Consider the following 22,028-nt stretch of genomic DNA (forward strand, 5'->3'; position numbering starts at 1 on the left):
AATAATACCTAATAGAATAGCTGGATAACTAATAGAATTTAATAGTCTATCAACTTGAAAACAAATAATCAGGGACTCAGTTATCATCGATCAAACATAAGAGCATTCAACAGATTTTAGAATATCGCTGTCAGATTTCAGAATATTAATATTTATATTCAAAATTCAAATTCAAATTCAAATTTATTGATTCTCAAAAAATATACAACACTTTCAAGACAAAAAATAAAAATTATATTAAAATATATAAAAATTATATTATATAAATTAATTAATTAATTATTAATTAATTAATTATTAATTAATTAATTATATAAAAATTATATTAAAATATTTTTTTATTTTTGTGGCTTTGCGCAACTAAATTGTAATAATAATGATAATAATAATAATAATAATAATAGTATTGGAATGATGTGACCATATTTTATATAAGAGGTCTTTTGTCTTTTTTTCAATTAGAGCTACTCTTGAATATAATAAGAATAGAAATCTAAGTACCCTTTTTTAATTTGTTTACTTACAACATGACTGTTACGGCTATATGATGCCATTATCAAGTGATAATAATTTTATAGATAATGGCATCATGTAGCCGAAACATGTTGTGAGTAAACTATTTTTAAAAGAGTTTCTATTTTTTTGGATGTTTCATTGGTTCTATGTTTCTATGGATTATTATTCTATTTTTATTTATATTCTAAGAGCCTAATTTAATGAACTCACAGTATTTATTGACCGAGCGAAGTGAGGTCTAAGATTCAAGTCGACGGTTTGGCATTTCTCTTAATGTTTAAATGTTTGAATGTTTATATGTTTATATGTTGCGCATTTACGGCGAAGCGCGGTAATAGATTTTCATGAAATTTGACAGGTATGTTCCTTTTTTTAATTGCGCGTCGACGTATATACAAGGTTTTTGGAAATTTTGCATTTCAAGGATAATATAAAAGGAAAAAGGAGCCTCCTTCATACGCCAATATTAGAGTAAAAATCAGACTATAGAATTATTCATCATAAATCAGCTGACAAGTGATTACACAGATGTGTGGAGAAGCCAGTCTATTGCTGTATTTCCACATAAGGTCTGTAGTTTCAATCAGGTACTTGTGGATGAGAATACTGCGTGAGGTCTACTGTTCACAGAGCTACTAGTTTATTGCTTATTACGATTCACTCATGTAGGTGAAGATACTTATAAAGTATCTTACATATAGTCGAGAAGATTAGATTAGAATCTAGTTAGACTGTGGTTAGACCAAACGTCGAATGATAGACAATGTAATATGTATGATAATTCGTTTCTTTAATCATGTTAATTCATTATTATTGAATGATAATGCTTGTTCTGAGCAAAGATTTATTAAAATCTGGATACAGGAAGTTTAAAAGGTCTAAATACATGAGAATTAAAATTGGATTCATACACTCTTGGAGACATAATTTATCATACTTCTCATTATTTGTCGGATTGTGTTTCTATGTTGTGTTTTATGCTCCAGAATTCGTACTATAGCTCTATAATCGTTTGATCTTCACCAGCCTTAAGGTTCGTACAGATATACGCGCCGCGAACATGAGCAATTCACTTTCAATCAGCTGACTATATCTTTATTTTTACAGAAACGGTAAGATACAGATATATAAAAAGCTTGGCATCAGCTGATTAAAAGTGAATTGCTCATGTTCGCGGCGCGTATATCTGTACGCAACTTTAGATGTTCTCTTTAGAACCTTCAATAGAATCTCGATAATGCAGGCACATGATAGGAACGCTGATACTGTTTAATTGAACCTGCGGGACTTTTTATGAAAATTTTGTAATTATTAATGATTGATTGATTGTAAAGAACATTGGATACGATCGGATAGTAAGGGGACAATGGACTATAAACGCCTTCGAACGCCTACAAAACATATTGAAATCATGTTGAAATTGATTTTATATTTATCACTGTTAAAATTCTGGACCTCTTCCCAGAACGTCATCATAATCACTCAGCAGTGAAGTCCACGTTATAATGACAGTGTTTGATTAGCAAAAGTATTGCTATCCATGTCTATCATTCAACAAAGCAGATAGCGCTATCTCTCTCGCTTTGCTCTGTTGCCAGATCGGCTTTTAATGTAGAATAAATAATTATTTAACAAAATATTTTATCTTAATTATGAAATTATTGAAAAATATAATTTCTTACTTAATAAAATGTAATTGATTATTTTAAACTATAATGAACAATTAATATTACATTAATAAACCTGTATCAGCTACCGTCAAGAAGGCATTGACAAGACAGTGAGGATCAGCAACGTTGTTCTTCTATCTTTCTACACTGTCATTATAACGTGAACCTCACTATACTACCTTTTTCTCTTTAGGTGAGTAGCAGTAAGTTATATAGTTCATAATTAGGTTGAGATATTTCAGTCACCACTCTGAAATCTCAAGTTTAATGAGAAAAACCAATGATTTTTGCACGTTGTCAGGCAGAAGTAATAACGAAGAGCTTCATATTGATGTGCCATTCTCAAATCTCAAACTTACACACAAACAATACTAATGATACAAAATACATAAACGTTATAAAAACTGGAAACTAACCTAATCGAGAGAATATGATAAATTCTCAAGTTGAATAAAATATGATCATAACTTATACGTGGTGCGAATAGACTATTAAGCTTTGCCATTGTTCTCCAGTGGAAAAATTCCAGCTCATAGAAGGCATAAATATGGGCTACTATAGCAATGACTGTTTGAAAATCAACGAAAATAATCCCGATTTATGATATTTCTTGTTATTGGAAGGATGTTGGAAAAACTAATACAGCCCTAAAAAATTCAACGAGCCGGTTTCGAACATCCATCCCTGTAGCTTCTCTGTCAACAATGAAAGAATAATAATCGAGTTTTCACAAATTTATAACTGTACAGCGCAGAAGGAGACGAGAAGAGATTCAAGTTATTATTTATTTTGAGTTTGTTGAAAGTTCAACTCAAAAAAAACTCGCAAACATTGGCGGATACAACTCAACTGGATGCTTTAAATCAACAAAAACAATAGAAAAAGTATTAGGATGTTGGTTATTGAGTCTATAAATTATTTCTTTCAAGCATCTTCAGAATAAATCAACGCCATAGTCGTTTTTCTTGGCGGAAGAAAAGCCTTGACATTTGAAGTTGTGAAGAGTTGCTAGATTTTTTCAAACTCAAAATTCACTGATAATCTTGAACGCACCTCATTGCATTCTCACTACTAGTAAAAACAACTAGGGTGAAGATTTTAACGAATAGCAAAAATAAAAGAGTAAAATGATTCATTCATGACTGGAATACTGAATACTCTAAGGGCTATCTAAAGGTGCGTACAGATCTACGCGCCGCGAACATGAGCAATTCACTTTTAATCAGCTGATGCCAAGCTTTTTATATCTGTTTCTGTATAAATACAGATATAATCAGCTGATTAAAAGTGAATTGCTCATGTTCGCGGCGCGTATATCTGTACGCACCTTAATACTGAATCTAAGAACCATAAGCACCACCTACATTTAACACGTTTACTTGTAGATATGGTTGCATATATCATAATGTGTTTTATAAGGGGTTTAAACGAACAGCTGACATTTCCCCGTAAAAACAGGCCTTAGGGCCAGTATTCAGATACTCGGTTTAAACGGAGGAATGTCAGCATGTTGTGTTTTAAACCCCGTATGAACTACATTGTGATAGATGCAACCATTTCTACAAGTAAACGTGGTTTAGCGTAGATGGTGTATATGGACCTCATACTCACATCCTAAAAATAAGAAAATCTGAGTAGATGTTTAATAATAAAAACCTTCAAACAAGATGAAGCGGTCGTCTATCTCAATTTTATAGTTAAATTTTAAAGTTTGGAGTCAAATAAAGTTGATAGGCCTAGTTAAGGCTATGCAAAGCCTAAAAATAAACTTTCTACTCGTGATATTTTTCAAAGTTTTACGATTTGTATATCATCAAGCTATCAAAATTAAAAAGTTTTCTCGGGAAAACATTTTTTCCGATCATTACTTTTTGAGATATGAGCGCCTGAAGTTTGAATTTTTGGGACAGAACATTTAAAATTCGGTAAGATATAAATCGATGAGATTTGAAGGATGCTTTCTTCATGGTATTGTTGATCTATTAAAACAAAAATTTTGTGAAAATATCAATTTTTGAAAGAGTTATTCAATTTACCAGAAATAACTCAACTAAAAGTTATTTTTGGTTGGTTTTAGTAAATTGAATAACTATATTAAAAATAATTATTTTCAGAAAATTTTTGTTTTATTAGATCAACAATACCATGAAGAGTCTATCCTCTAAATCTCATGGATTTATCTCTTACCGAATTTGAAATGTTCTGTCCCATAAATTTAAACTTTAGGCGGACATATCTCAAACAGTAATGATCAGAAGAAAAAATGTTTTCCTGAGAAAACATTGTTCATTTTGATCGCTTGATGATATACAAATCGAAAAACTTGGAAAAATATCACGAGTAGAAAGTTTATTTTTAGCCTTTGCACAGCCTTAATTCACATAACTTATCAACATATATTTTTACGAAGCAGATTTTTATAGATGTTTCAGAGAAGAATATTATAATCACCCCGACACAAATTATTATAGTGGGGTATCATAATTAGGACTAAGTTTATTATTAGCAACTTTTGTATGCATATTATATTAATTTATACAAATGTATATGTTTTGTCAATAAACTCCTCTGGTTACAATTCATTGGCAATCAGAGAAATTATTATTAATTATTGTAATGTATATTAATGATGGATTAACTAACGGTTTATCAATTCCTAATTAATAAAATAATAAAACAAGAATACAAATTGTAAGGTAACTACTAGTTTCGGTGATCACACTTACAATTTGTATTCTTGTTTTATCATTTTATTAATTTTAAAGGGTACTATAGTTCAATTCCTAATTATATAAATACATTTTTCTGTCTTGTTGAATATTAAAGTGAAATATACTGTACTACATGAACTAGTATATAGGAATTTATATTTCAAGCTAACCGTGAACCGTTCTCATGAATATTTAACAGGAAAGAACACCTGAAACCCTAAAATAATCTTTAATAACTTGGAAAATGTAAAACTGAATACGTACAACTATAGAAAAAAACATTCTAATAATAATCTTCAATAACTCGAAGAAATGTAAAACTGAATACGTACAAAAAACTATTCTAATCTCAAACCTGATAATAAATCTTGATACGTGCTAGTTATAAAACATGCTAAGAATGCAAGTCAGGGAGGGGCATTAGAAAGAGATGAATAGACAGATACGGAGGACAAGAGAAATGGATTGTCGCTGGCAATATCAATCAAAATGTTGACTAGTCTAGGAAGAAGGAACGTTTTGTGGAAGAGGTCCAGATTAACAATTCCCAACCTCATGGTGGACTACAGCCATGGATGGGTGTATAGGTATATACATATAAACCTACAGTATTATATATGGGTATAATATCCTTGGGGCTTGGACTCCAGCAGCTAGGAAAGTCAACCCAAAACGAAAGAAACGTTCGGAATAGATTTTTGAAATAGACTGAGGGCTGAGAGGAGCTTGTAGAGTGAAGGGACTCCCTTGCAGAACAACGTATTTTTTGAAACATCACATTCGTTTTGGACGCAGGTTATGGTTTTCATTATCCCTCACCCCTTACCCGCTCCTACCCAGTAAGATCCTACGCCTACACTCTCCCTTCAAAACTCTCTCTCACTCTGAAGGCTATCATTTCCTTTACTTTAGCCCCTCCGCGACTGTCAGACCCAAGCTTGAGGATTTCAAAACCCAAAATTTGCCACTACGTTTTTATTTCACCAGCTGCTATGTATTGCCTGTGAAATATTTATTAATCTTCAAGTACAATAATATTGAATGAAAAAGATGAAAATGATAATATAAAATGAAAATTGTACACAAAAAGTACTATAATATTCTCTACTTCCCAAAATTGTTCATCTTGCATAGTTTTATAATTAATAAATGCTCGAAAGTAATTGATTTATTGCATTTCAATTCACTTATTGTAAAATTTTAATAAAATTGTGCAGCATACTAAGGCAATTTCTAAGCTGTTCTTCTGCACTAGATAACCGTACAAAAACTATTGTTATAATGTATATTTAAATATATTTGTAACTCACTTTTTTTTGTTCAAATAAATAATGACAAAAAATCAGCAATCAATTTGTTTTACAGAGGATGACGCCCTAATGAGCTCTAGACTTGTGAGTGGATCAAACCAAACCAATAAGACGTATGATTTTGATAAGTTGACTTACACGTTACAATATTAATGTTAATATTTTATAGTTTTGCTTTCCAGTTTCGATCGATGAAAAGCTACAATGAATTTGAATGTGTTCAAGATTAAACGTTAGCTTTATGAATGGCTGATGGACAAGATAATAGGAACATGAAATTTGTTTTCCAGTCAGTATTTCACCTAATTAAATTAGGACTAAATATAGAGAAGTGTATTCAAATGAAAAAACAAAGTAGATTGGTAATCAAAGAGCGTACCAGTACACGAACTTATGAGTATTTGATATTATGAAAAAAGATAACTCACTTGTCAACGAAGAAATGTTCATCCATAGTCCATAATTCTTCAAACCATCTGCAACAAAACAGAATAACAAATCAATATAGAATCTGTATTTTTTCAAACGATATTTAAATTCTGATATCATTGAAACTGATTTATCAAAGTATCAGATTGATAATTGAAATAAAAATGTCAACATAGCCTAACAGCTACAAAACACTTATTAAAAGTTAGTAGAATACATTCGACTGAGTCATTGTCAATATTGTAGAACCGTTCCATAATTGAATAAAAACACAAATATGTTGTCAAATCCTACACTGTTATTTTATTTAGTACACTACCAAGGTTTCGTGACCACACCGGTCACATTTTCAAGATGACTAAAAGTGACCGGTGATCAAAAAAACTTTTAGTCAACTTGAAAATGTGACCGGTGTGGTCACGAAACCTTGGTCGTGTACTAAATAAAACAACAGTGTAGAATTTGGCAACATATTTGTGTTTTTATTCAATTAGTAGAATACAAGCTTATTTTACGATCGAAAATGTTAATTTCCTATGCTTCTTAACTTACCTCTAGATATTTGATATACTGTATACATTTTAATTCTGCATTGTGCATTTTAGATTTACTATTAAAGAAAGCATTAGAGAGGCGCATGCCTACTGTCATGAAAGGCAATCCATAATTAATTCTTACAACAATTACTTCAATAATTTCAAAAATTATAAGTGCTGAGGGAATTTTCTCTATACTAATCAGAGCACACCTTGAGAAAACGCCAATTTAAACAGCGTTCTATTTATTTTTCTCGATTCAAATGACTATCGGAAAATATGTTATAAGATAATCTTCCATACATAACAGTTTTCTATTTATTTTTCTCAATTCAAATGACTATTGGAAAATATGATATAAGATAATCTTCCATACATAACAGTTTTCTATTTATTTTTCTCAATTCAAATGACTATCGGAAAATATGTTATAAGATAATCTTCCATACATAACAGTTTTCTATTTATTTTTCTCAATTTAAATGACTATCGGAAAAAATGTTATAAGATAATCTTCCATACATAACAGTTTTCTATTTATTTTTCTCAATTCATGACTATTGGAAAATATGTTATAAGATAATCTTCCATTCATATCAGTTTTCCATTTATTTTTCTCGATTCAAATGACTATTGGAAAATATGTTGTAGGTAAGATAATCTTCCATTTATAAAAGTTTTCTATTCATTTTTCTCGATTCAAATGACTATCGGAAAATATGTTATAAGATAATCTTCCATTTATAACAGTTTTCTATTTATTTTTCTCAATTCAAATGACTATTGAAAAATATGTTATCATAAGATAATCTTCCATTGAGTAGAATACTGACTGATTATTTTCTGAATTTTTCCTACAACCACGACATTCAAGATACTCCAAACAACATTTATTTCAAACTAGCAGGTAACCCGTGCTCCGCAAGGGTCTAATTGTCGAACTGAAAACATGTTGTAATAAAATCTCGAAGAATCGAAAACTGGTCTATATATTATAACCATCCTCAGTAATTTAAGAATCTATAGAATCAAAATTTCAAGTAAAATCAGTTGGGTGAAATTTGAACATTAATTCTGAAAAATCTAGAAGGAAAATTTAAATTTGGGCTTCGAAGTGCACGAGATTGATATTTTTCGAATCTATGTGCAAACTTTGGAGATCTAGATCATTCCCGTTTTTTCGTTTATTCAATCCACAAGTTGACATGTTTTGATGCGAACAAACACAACCCTACTCACTCTTATTAAGGTGCGTACAGATTTACGCGCCGCGAACATGAGCAATTCACTTTTAATCAGCTGATGCAAAGCTTTTTATATCTATATCTTATACCGTTTCTGTAAAAATACAGATATAGTCAGCTGATTACAAAAGTGAATTGCTCATGTTCGCGGCGCGTATATCTCTGTACGCACCTTAATATAGTAGTTCGAATCAGACACAACTTGTCTGTCTTTGGTTTGAATGAAGTTCAATGTGCTTCAAGAGTGCAAGACGCAATGTTATATCCCCTGCATCGGTAGAAGCACCATACACATTCACAACAACCCAAGTCCAATGCACACACATCATCATCAACATCAGCAGAAGAGAACCCCTCCCCACCCACCCACCTTTCAACCGACAGCAACCCATGACCTTGGTCTCTCTGAAAAAGCTAAACACTGATCTTTGTCCTGAACCAGCAGACCCTACCGAAATACGTCCAGTCGCCAGTGCAAAGAAGTAGATCAGCCTTTCAAAGATCTGTAGCTGGTTTTATTGTCCACACAAATGGAGCAGGGGAAAAAACTCGAATGCCTAATAATGTCCCCAGCACTCTGAAAAGGTTTCAGCATACTATGCCTATGCTCCACCAGATTACAGCGTAGTCTATATTTATTGTAAAAGGCTAGTGCAAAATGAGACATAATTGTTTAATTTTTAGTGACTATTAATAATATTTTCGAGTGAATGTAATGAGAGGAAAAAGTGCAAAATAGGGTGAAATTGATCATGTTTAATGCTTATTAATATTATATTTAATATCGGGGCACCGAGCTTCGCTCGTTATTTTTATTTATTGATAAATAGAACACAATTCTCTAAAATGATCGTGTTTACATTTCACAGCTGGCTATACGTTATCTTATGAATTTCGGGGATGCGATATTTTGATTTTTCACATACTCACTTTTTTACCATCCACAGCTGTTTCAGCCAAGTATGAATTAACCTTTTAATGACGTTCAGCGAGTTTTCTCAAGGATGAGACCTAGTGCAATCGAATCTTTATATCATAAACCTACTATGTTCCAAATTTCGTGAAAATCTTTAGAGCCGTTTTCGAGATCGATTAAACATAAATAACCAGATATAAAAATAGCCAGATATATAAATACAGAAATTGATCACTTAATATAATAGGACTAATTAAGGCCTATTGATGAAAAATAGAATCAAACCATATTTCTCTCAATAACTGCTCCCACAACACAGTAATACAATGAATCATGTACATTGAATAATAATACAGAAAGAATAATAATAATAATAATATTTGATATACGATTGAAATACTATTGAGTATCAAACACTACATTAGAACTACACAGCAATAATACAGATGATGCAATGACTAGCGAATTTATATTAAATATTAAAGATGTAAATATTAATAAAACATTTCAATATAGAATTGTTATTTTGTAAATTTTGCAGAAAAAAATGTCAATACAAAACCACTACAATTTACAATTCAGCAGCATATTACCTGAGATAAAATATGATTTCTTATATCTTCTCCTTGATATTACAAATCTCATCTGGAGAATAAAATATTATTTTGTTTGGTTTGTAAAAACGGGCCAAAAAGTACAGAATTGTCCAAAGTAATAAGACTCAAAACCTGAAAGTTTCTCAAAACGTATTTTTGTTTCAAATGATCACAACAGTACAATACATTTCTCAAACGGGCTTTTGTTTCTACACTTGAAAATCATAATAGGCTAAACAAAAGAAGAAGGGAATGACCATTAGAGGGTATAATAAAGGAATAACAATGAAGGCAGGATAGTATGGTGGAGTGGAACATAATAGAGATCACTGTCAAGAAGAACGAAGCATAGGGTGAAGTCAAACTTTTTCAAAAGATTTCAGAAAAAGAAAGTCAGGATGTTAGGATGGTAGGGTCTTATAAAGAAGAATAAATAGAAAGAAAAAAATTGAGATTGAGATAGGTAATTTAGCTATAAAGAACGTTGTAAGAGAATATATTTTACTGTAGCTTCTGATTTTGATAATTGAGCTATCCTCCATTTCGTATAGCATCATAGCCGCCATTTGGTGAACTCAACTGAACGTTTCAACCAATCAGGTGAGAGCTCTGATTGAGAATTTCGACCAATCAAGAACCAGCCACTTCTATTACCTTCTCCCACAATTTGTTGACCAATCACAGTTGGACTAATTTCGACACAGGCTAACATTATACAATAACAACATAGTGAAAGTACAACATGAACTACTGTGTTCACTTTTTGTAAAATTAAGAAAATTCATTAGCCAATATTGATTGTATTTTTTATTGTTATAATTATTGTTGTAGAAATCTCTTAAGATTATGAATGATATACATATTGGAGCGACACTTTTATTTGAAGCTATTCTATCAAGTATTGATATAAAATGAAAATCTCCAATGATTTTCATCAATCAACTTGATGATTTTTGAATGAAAAAGACTAAGAAATTGTCAAAAAGCCATAGATTTATTGATACTTAGAAAAGACCGGTTTCGGTTATTACACCATTGTCAATCTCTGATAAACAGTCAGATAAAATGTCAGTTTATCAGAGATTGACAATGGTGTAATAACCGAAACCGGTCTTTCTAAGTATCAATAAATCTATGGTTTTTTGACGATCTCTTAGTCTTTTTCATTCAATATGAATAATTACCACAATATCAACTTCTCAACTACACAAAAATTGATGATTTTTATTCAATTTCAATAATTATTTTAGTAGTTCTATTAAAGGGGAAGTAACAATTTCGAAATCACAAAAACATTACATAATACTGAGAATTTTTAGCAATTTTTTCAAATAATATTTTTCTTGACAAGTTTTGTTTATAATTCATAGTACTTCCGTGCTGGTAATAAAATTATTTTCAGTTTTCAAACAGAACCCTACTTCTATTTCCCTCTGTAGTATGCACCAACACCATGGTCTTAAATGTTCAAAAGAATTTATACCGACTCAACCAAACAGAATAGAATTGCCAATCTCAGAACGCTGTATTAGTTCTCGTTTATATGAAATGGGTCTAACAATTTTCAAAAACGAATCCGACATTCAGACATCCGCTGTTGAAAGGTTTATAAAAACAACCCTGAATACAATTTAACAAGGGCTGTCAAAAATGAAAAAACCAACCCTACAGCCCTGCTAACAACTTAATCTCCCCCCAAAAAACGTAACCATCATATTATTACTGAGAGATTGAAAGCTTAGTGGAAATGGGGTGGTTCAATTTTTTGAAGTGGTAGATTACATGAAATAACATCATTTCTTTCTATTAAATTCTATATTGAAAAATTCAAGTATTGAAAATGAAAAATTAAATAATGACAGGCACATTGTATCTATTAACTGGAAAAGGATTATTTATTTATTTATTATTTACAATCAACTTAAGGACAAAGAAACAGACTACAGTCCAAAACTTCTTTTCATCCCAATTCCATAAAATAAATTGTTAAAAGTTATTACAAATTGAATCATCATACTACATTATAATATACTTTCAAGGTTACTATGTGAGACCTTGTCTAAATTTGGGAGAGGAATAGCACAAGGTTACCTTATTTTTTTCTCTCCCTATCATTTTAATGATTTACTTATTGCATGAATTAATAAAAATAAATAAATATCATAATTATTGAAATCAAGAGCAATCTATTCGAGTTGAGTGTAACCACGGAAGACAGAACCAAATTCTATTCTCTTTCTAAACTTCTTTTAATAGTGTGGTCCACGTTATAATGGCAGTGGAGAAAGATAGGAAAACAGGGATGCCGATTCTCTGCCTTGCCATGTCCATACAGAGGGTTGCAGATGTGATATCAACTGATCATTCTTGATTAAAATAACAATAAAATTATATTTTATTCGCCAAGAAAATATACTTTTCAATGATCAATTCTGATAGTTGAGAATAAATATTTTATTACTTATATTTCTTCATTGTTGAAACGATTCTGACAACGTTGCTGAGCTAGAAAAGTATAGCGCTATCTGCTTTGTCAAATTATAGACAAGTATAACAGCACCAATGTCAATCAACTACTGCCATTATAACGTGGACCTCACTATATTCTCTATGGCCTATTCGGGTCTTAGAGTGCATCATGCTATGAAAGAGAAGCTACAACCATTGAGAAACAATAGCGTAAGTAGATATCCCATGGTATAGGGCGTTTATGTCGCAACTTTTACCATTATCTCAAGCCGCTAGTTCATGTGATTCCTTCCCATGAAGCTGTGTGACACTGGTAGTCTCTTACATTGTGCCGTTCATACACTCTCACCCCAACAAAACAGTAAAATTTGACAATAATCTACAGTAATCGGCTTGGGATAAGAGTAAAAGTTACGATATGAACGCCCTATACCATGGGATATGGTATAGTATGGTACTTACGCTATTGTTTCTCTATGATACAACTCATACCCACTGAGTATTAAATGTAATTCTATCCTCACTCACTCACACCATGCCTCAAATAGCCACTGAATAGTGAAGCATGCTCATAAAATTATAAACAAAAGTGTACGATTTTGCATGCAAATGATGCGACAGTGCTAAGTACTTCTCTCACCACTTAGCGACATACCTGCACAATATTCCTTGCATTTCTGGTCTAGAATGTACCATGCATATGGAATGTAACATCTATACCCTCTTATCTAGCATAATGCTCTCAATACTGCCCAAACATGGAGATAGTATTAGCTGCATTTCCAGAGATCTAGCAAAGACGACTTTGATAAAATTTTGTAGAGGTTTTCTCGATATTGATGTTAAATTAATTGTCATTGGATAATATTCATATTAAAAATTGAAATCATCAACTATTTATTTCAATGAATTATCCATTTCCTGATTTAGTGATAATAACTCTTTAAAATTGATGTTAAATCAATTGACATTGGATGATATTCAAATTACAAATTTAAATGATGAACAATCAAGTAAATTCGTGAAAAAAAATATTCATATGGCTTTCATTGGTGGGGAGTCCCTGACGGAAGTTCCACCTCGCCTGAATATATCATTTGAGCCGTGAATGGGCCTTACAACTGTAATACTTCAGCCGGGACCGACAACTTGACGTGCCCATCCCGATAACACATTCGTAATCAGCGATCAATAAAAATAAATAATAATATCAAGTGACCTGGCTAGCTCAGGTCTGGTGTCAGAGAAACTGATCAGCAACTAAGAGCAACTGTGATCAGCAACTGAGAGAAACTGTGATCAGCAACTGAGAGCAACTGTGATCAGCAACTGAGAACAACTGTCAGTTCAAGTCGCAACTGATCAATTCCAGGGCCTCTGACATGACCTAACGACTAATTTTTAGGCAGCGATCAACGATTACCAACAATATAACACATCAAAATCATATCAATTTTATACTCGTTTCCGAGTATCTCCTCAGTAAAAAGTTAATTCGTATGGCTTTTGTTGGTGGGGAGTCCCTTGCGGGAAGGTCCCACCACCTGAATATAGGCGTCATAATTTAAGCCGTCAATGGGCCTTACGACTGTCATACTTCAGCCGGGACCGACAGTTTAACGTGCCCATCCGATAACACAGGAGTGATCTGGTTAAAAAACTTTTGGTATTGAGAGGGTTTGAACCCAGGATCTCTATGCTGCTACGCAGGCACTCTATCCACTAGACCACGGATCACTCCATCTCTCAGTGACGTAGGTTGATATAAATTATTTCGCCGCCGTGAAGCTGCCGGGTTCTAAGGATCAGACAGACGCCTTCAGGCCACGAATAAATTGCGCTCAAAGAAGTTTACTTCTGAGTTTCGTGAGAGTTGGGGGGAAACGGTGGCTGTCCGTGATTCGACTACATATTTTATAGATATATTTATATTTATCGAGCAAATATAGTCGGCATGACGCTATTAAAGCTCGGTTTTGTCCTAATGATCAACGTATAACACCTACCGGCCAAATAGCAACTATTAACCGCCTCAGCATTCCTTTCCCTTCAACCCTCCTGACGTTTTTATTCACGCGTGCATCGTTACGCCACAAATCGCCCTCCTATAATACGTTCTGCCAACACGTACAGCTAACGTATAAATCAATCCGATAAAAAACACGTTGTACATAAAATTCAGAATAAAATCCGCCGTAAATCAAAGTGTACTGCACTTTTAGTGGGGTCCACGTTATAATGGCAGTGTTTGATTGGCAATGGTATTGCTATCCTTGTCTCTCATTCAAGAAAGCTGATAGCACTATCTCTTTCTCGCTTTGCTCTGTTTCCAGATCGTCTTTCATTAATGTAGAATAGATAATTAATTAACAAAATATATCATCAAAATTATGAAATTATTGAAAAATATAATTTCTTGCTTAATTGACCGAGCGAAGTGAGTTAGACCTCAAGTCCACAGAGTTAGATTCAAGTCGACGGTTTGGCATTTCTCTTAATTAGTCCAGGCGCTGGCTTACATTGAGCATACATGAGAGAGGCAGAGAATTTGACTCTGGATTATTGTTAGGGGGTCTTTAGTGTATATGAAACTCGATGTCGTCACGTCCCAGGGTGGTCGACAGATTGGGGGGAGGGGGGAAAGTTGTAAAAAACGCGCGCTTATAAAATCACCTGTCCTGCAGTTACTATTCATAGTACAGCTTTGAATTTTTTCTCAATATTATGTACACATAACTGGCTTTCAATGTGATTCTCTACATTTTTGCGATAAACCGCATAGTTTTTCCGTAAAAAAATAAAATATATCGAAAAATGTATTTTTTTATTATGGACTTTTTATTATTTCTCGAATATTTAAGTCGTTGGCCGACTTAGAGGAAAAGGTTCTCTATAAACGTTGTAGGCCGTTTTTTCCTGAATCCAATGATATATATAGTTTGGGGGTTACGATCATAGATGCGGCGGTGGGAGGGGGATAAGTAGCACTGTTACGCTGCGGCGCGGTCCTCCCCCATGATTAATGCGCGTAGTGGCCTGTCTATCGCATCGCTCCTACTAGTCTATGCATTCAAATTATGTATTTCAGGAACGCTATCTTATGTATTTTCGGTCGCTGAACACGATTTTTCAACTCTCAAGCCTCAATAATTAATAATTCTCATCATAATATACAAATTATGGTCAAAATTACAAACTTCATCTCATTCTGCAAGGAAACTAAGAAATGACTGTTTGAAATAAACGAAACTTGGGTTTCAAGGAATATATTAAGATAGAATAATGAAAATATCAATATGTGTTTGTGTTTTATTGTTTTTATTTCAAATTCATTTATTGTGATGCGCTGCAGGCTAAATTATTAATTACACACTGGCCACGCTTACTTGATATAGTGTGGTCAGTTAATTTCCAAGAAGTGTTTGTGGAATTTCTTAGTTCTTAAAGGTGGATATGGAATTCATCATTCATTTATTATCATAATAATAATTATGTTTAGTATGAAAGTTATTATCTTTCATGAATCTTCAGTTTGTCGTGAACTTTCGAGAAATTATATCCAATATAATAATATATATGTGTCAAATCAAAATGAAATGAAAATTTTAATATTCATTCAAATTATTTCTAACAGTATTATTATAATGGTATTTCACTAACTTTTTGATTGATTCATCCATTATGGTATTCCCGTTCAGACTGTTTTGAAATGGTAACAATTATTGAGTATCAAAAGTTGGGAATAGAATAGTTTTGGGCCATGCCTGTGATTCTTTCTCAAACATAATATTTATATGATTTGTAATTCAATCCACAAATGAATGAATGAATGTATTCCTGCACGTAGCTAACGTATGTTAAACGTATGTTAACGTGCAAATCTTTGCCACAGATTTAGAAATCAAGTCTCGATGGTTTGGAGAGCCTATTATTGGAGTGATTCTTTTACTTTGCTGCTTCTAGTATGTTCACTACTTTTGTTTGAATCTAGACCATAGACATGAAAAACAATGTCCACCTGTATCACTCCATCTTCATTGAGAATTTTCATGATTCTTCTCATCACAAAGTTTCTATAATCTTGCAGCGTATTGAAAGTTTTGAAAAGTGAAGTAGGAGTGGAATTCAGGAGAGCCATGTTATCATTACGAGAATTTGTCAACGATATTTAGGGATTTAGTCAAATCCACAACTAGTTCCACTTACAATTTCATGGGCCAAGTGAGATTAATAGTTTTTTTTCAAATATCCATCAGATGTTGACAGAGATTGCGGTTATTGTAAAAATGCATGCTGCACTAAAACTTCAATGTTGAATTATCTTTAAACAGCTACCTAGTAAAAATACAGAGATCAGATCTTTTTGTTCTAGAATGAACTAAAACTAGGATTTTTTGTTTAAGTGTATCGTGGAGAATGACAGAGCTCTGTTTTTTTATAGGTAAGAATACACTTTTACAATTTGCCACAACTATGTTAAGATAAAAATCGTTGGAGACCGAATAACTATTTCTTTTTACATTCAAAAGAGAATCACACATTTCTTCACTTGCTTCCAGACCATTGATAACATTATGCAGATCCTGTTTTCCATCAGAGTCTTGAAGAAAAATGTAATGTTCTCGTGAGAAGGTGCTTCTGGAAATCATTCTCATCTCTCATTATTATTGTTTTACTTCCTTCGATGACTTTCTTCACACCCTCCAGTGATATCCATAATGATGTCACATGTCAACATACTTGAACAGAATATCTTGATGGAAGATTTATTTATATAGTAGCAGCCATTTTAGGGAAGCCTTTGGAGAACTAGCTATTCCAATCACTCAGTTTTGGATGATCGAATGAGGGTTTGCTCCAAAGCATGAACGGTTGTCACATTATTACATCTTCAAGGTTTCCTTTTGACAGAGAGTCAATGTATTGACTGTATAGAGTTAATGTTTCCTTATTGGAAATGATTTTCTACTTCTATGGGTATTTTTTCATATTTTCTAGATAGAACACAGACTCCATTGCATAGTTTGTGTGATTGAATGAAAAAAGTATGGGATCTTTTCTCGACCAGTTTCTATGTGCAATACCAGAGTCCTTCCTTAAGAGCACGAATACAATTGAAGATAATTCAAACTATATTACAATAATCAGTCATAAATTTCAAGTAGTCATTGATTTTGCATTGTGATTCTAAAAAAACTCCACAAATAGCTTCAGACTTCTTTCAAATATACGTTGACAATCTCTCATATTTGAACCGTTCATGAGTCCTTCTTGTAGTTGTTTCATTGAATTGATTGCTTGCTCTCACACCTTGATTATACTGATCTCCCCTCAATAGATTTCTAACAGTATTCTCTCCAAAAATATTCCAGATTCAACAAAGATATCTTCAATTCAACTTTCATTCAAGTACCATCCCAAGACAATCAGTCAAACTCAGCCAGATGAAAAGTATCTATTCGTAGATATAAGTTAGAGCAAAGACCTTAAAGATGCATGGACTCACATGCAGCGCTAGTGTCGTACTTGGAATTGAAATCCGCCATTGAGGGGGCAACCCATAAGATTATTACATACCAATGCCACCCAATGCTTTTGTGATCTATAGTATTACAAATAAATAATATATAATATCTCGTGCTAAAATGGCGGCCTTCAATTTCAAGTAAGAGCTATCATTGAGAGTGTGGGCATAGGCATTGTGGGTCTATATCTCTTTAAAGGTCTTTGAGTTAGAGAAATCAGTTGATAGAGAGTTGTATCTTCTTTGAAATCAAATATTTAGTCATATCACATGGGAGTAATTAGCATTATTTGTGATTCAACTATAAATTTATATGAAGAAAATACTTTACTCCTCTTACACGGTGCTCTATATGGGGTAGCCTATATAATTTGTTTAACTTACTCCATTAATTGACTTTCGCAATTCCAAAGTGATAATTGAACTAAATCGAATAATTATTGTCTCTTCATGAAATATTAGTTTTTTATCGACTGAGAAACACATATAGGATTCCTAAAAAGATGGTTCTTCATTACAATGTAATTATAAATAATAAAGTTTGTAATTTTGACCATAATTTGTATATTATGATGAGAATTATTAATTATTGAGAATCACAGGCGTGGCCCGAAACTATTCTATTCCCACTTTTGATACTCATAATTGTTGCATTTCAAAACGATTCTGAACGGGAATACCATAATGGATGAATCAGCAAAAAGTAGTGAAATACCATATAATATAAATACCTGTTAGAAATATTGAATGAATATTAAAATTTTCATTTTCTTTGATTTGACACATATATATATTAATATTGGATATAATTTCTCGAAAGTCACGACAAACTGAAGATTCTGAAATATAATAACTTTCATACTAAAATAATTATTATTTTAAACGAGAATGAACAATTTATATTACATAAACCTGTATCAGCTACCGTCTATAGAAGGCATTGACAAGACAGTGAGGATCGGCAACGTTGTTCTCCTATCTTTCTCCTTTGCCAAGGAGAAGACCGAATAACGAAGACCTCACTATATCCTTGGCCATCATTCTACAATGCAGATAACGCTTTCCTTTACTAGCTCCACAACGTTGCCATATGGTTTTACAACAATGTAGAAATATAATTATTAACACAATATTTTATCTCGAATACGAGAATTTATCATTGAAAATCATCAAAAAATATTTTTGACCAATAGAATGTAATTGATCATTTTTAATGAGAATGAATATGTCATTCCATCAGGTGTACTGGTATCAATTATCCTCTATAGAAGGCAATGGCAAGGCAGAGTATCGGCAACGCTGTTCTCCCATCTTTCTCCACTGTCATTATAACGTGGACCACACTATAGCACGTGGTATGATAATTATTGGCAATTTCTTAGTCCAAGTAGAAATCGATTTCAAATGTGGTTTGCTGATAGCCCTACAGTACTTCATAGACATAATTATGAATAACACTTGAAAGTGAACTAGGAAACGATCATACAATACAAATTTAATAATCTTTTTCCAAAGTAAGAGTCATGAAATTCATACTATTTTCAGAAGTAGGTTTGAGATCGACGTTGGAAGAAATCCACCTCCACCCGTCAACTGTATATTAGTTCAATCAAAAACAAGTAATGTTGGTTCATTAAAATGCATAATAAATGTTAATGTTGGTATAATTATTAATTTCTGTTAATGATACTAATGTTCACATTCAATATATGGTTTAGTTTATGATTAACATTTAGTCTAGTAACATTAGGGCCGGTTTCCGAGCTCGGGATTTAGGTAAGTTCTAGACTGACACAGCTGGTGTCAGAAAATTGGCTTTCCAAAACGGGGCGTAGTTGAAGCAAAATACATCTTTATTTTCTCATTTAATTCAGTTTAATTAGTATAATTAGAAACGTCTTACCTTTCCGAAATGAAACATTTTTAAATAATACAGAATGAGATGAAGTTTATAATTTTGACCATAATTTGTATATTATGATGAGAATTATTAATTATTGAGGCTTGAGAGTTGAAAAATCGTGTTCAGCGACCGAAAATACATAAGATAGCGTTCCTGAAATACATAATTTGAATGCATAGACTAGTAGGAGCGATGCGATAGACAGGCCACTACGCGCAAAATCAGGGGGAGGACCGCGCCGCAGCGTAACAGTGCTACTTATCCCCCTCCCACCGCCGCATCTATGATCGTAACCCCCAACTATATATATCATTGGATTCAGGAAAAACGGCCTACAACGTTTATAGACCTTTTCCTCTAAGTCGGCCAACGACTTAAATATTCGAGAAATAATAAAAAGTCCATAATAAAAAAATACATTTTTCGATATATTTTATTTTTTTACGGAAAAACTATGCGGTTTATCGCAAAAATGTAGAGAATCACATTGAAAGCCAGTTATGTGTACATAATATTGAGAAAAAATTCAAAGCTGTACTATGAATAGTAACTGCAGGACAGGTGATTTTATAAGCGCGCGTTTTTTACAACTTTCCCCCTTCCCCCCCAATCTGTCGACCACCCTGGGACGTGACGACATCGAGTTTCATATACACTAAAGACCCCCTAACAAAAATCCAAAGTCAAATTCTCTGCCTCTCTCATGTATGCTCAATGTAAGCCAGCGCCTGGACTAAATGTTTAAATGTTTGAATGTTTAAATGTTTATATGTTGCGCATTCAAGGCGAAACGCGGTAATAGATTTTCATGAAATTTTACAGGTATGTTCCTTTTTTAATTGCGCGTCGACGTATATACCAGGTTTTTGGAAATTTTGCATTTCAAGGATAATATAAAAGTAGAAAGGAGCCTCCTTCATACGCCAATATTAGAATAAAAATCAGACTATAGAATTATTCATCATAAATCAGCTGACGAATGATTACACAGATGTGTGGAGAAGCCAGTCTATTGCTGTATTTCCATAAGGTCTACGGTTTCAATCAGGTACTTGTGGATGAGAATACTGCGTGAGGTCTACTGTTCACAGAACTACTAGTAAAATATTATTGATTATTTTAAACGAGAATGAACAATTTATATTACATAAACCTGTCAGTTACCGTCTATAGAAGGCATTGACAAGACAGTGAGGATCGGCAACGTTGTTCTCCTATCTTTCTTCTTTGCCAAGGAGAAGACCGAATAACGAAGACCTCACTATATCCTTGGCCATCATTCTACAATGCAGATAACGCTTTCCTTTACTAGCTCCAGATCGTTGCCATATGGTTTTACAACAATGTAGAAATATAATTATTAACACAATATTTTATCTCGAATACGAGAATTTATCATTGAAATCATCAAAAAATATTTTTGACCAATAGAATGTAATTGATCATTTTTAATGAGAATGAATATGTCATTCCATCAGGTGTACTGGTATCAATTATCCTCTATAGAAGGCAATGGCAAGGCAGAGTATCGGCAACGCTGTTCTCCATCTTTCTCCACTGTCATTATAACGTGGACCACACTATAGCACGTGGTATGATAATTATTGGCAATTTCTTAGTCCAAGTAGAAATCGATTTCAAATGTGGTTTGCTGTTAACCCTACAATACTTCATAGGCACAATTATGAATAACACTTGAAAGTGAACTAGGAAACGATCATACAATACAAATTTAATAATCTTTTTCCAAAGTAAGAGTCATGAAATTCATACTATTTTCAGAAGTAGGTTTGAGATCGACGTTGGAAGAAATCCACCTCCACCCGTCAACTGTATATTAGTTCAATCAAAAACAAGTAATGTTGGTTCATTAAAATGCATAATAAATGTTAATGTTGGTATAATTATTAATTTCTGTTAATGATACTAATGTTCACATTCAATATATGGTTTAGTTTATGATTAACATTTAGTCTAGTAACATTAGGGCCGGTTTCCGAGCTCGGGATTTAGGTAAGTTCTAGACTGACACAGCTGGTGTCAGAAAATTGGCTTTCCAAAACGGGGCGTAGTTGAAGCAAAATACATCTTTATTTTCTCATTTAATTCAGTTTAATTAGTATAATTAGAAACGTCTTACCTTTCCGAAATGAAACATTTTTAAATAATACAAAATAACAAAAATTTTACACTATTTTCTCTTC

General features: G+C 32.7%; 1 protein-coding gene across 1 annotated transcript in view; it reads right to left on the reverse strand.

Moving 5' to 3' along the window:
* LOC111045263 (semaphorin-5B) overlaps positions 1–22,028 on the reverse strand; it is a 272,649-nt gene that overhangs the window by 178,333 nt on the left and 72,288 nt on the right. The window contains exon 2 of the mRNA XM_039427109.1: positions 6,636–6,683. Coding sequence (XP_039283043.1) covers positions 6,636–6,683 — 48 coding nt within the window. The remainder of the gene's footprint in view (positions 1–6,635; positions 6,684–22,028) is intronic.

Source organism: Nilaparvata lugens, chromosome 4 (assembly GCF_014356525.2).
Source record: "Nilaparvata lugens isolate BPH chromosome 4, ASM1435652v1, whole genome shotgun sequence".
Taxonomy (NCBI): Eukaryota; Metazoa; Arthropoda; class Insecta; order Hemiptera; family Delphacidae; genus Nilaparvata; species Nilaparvata lugens.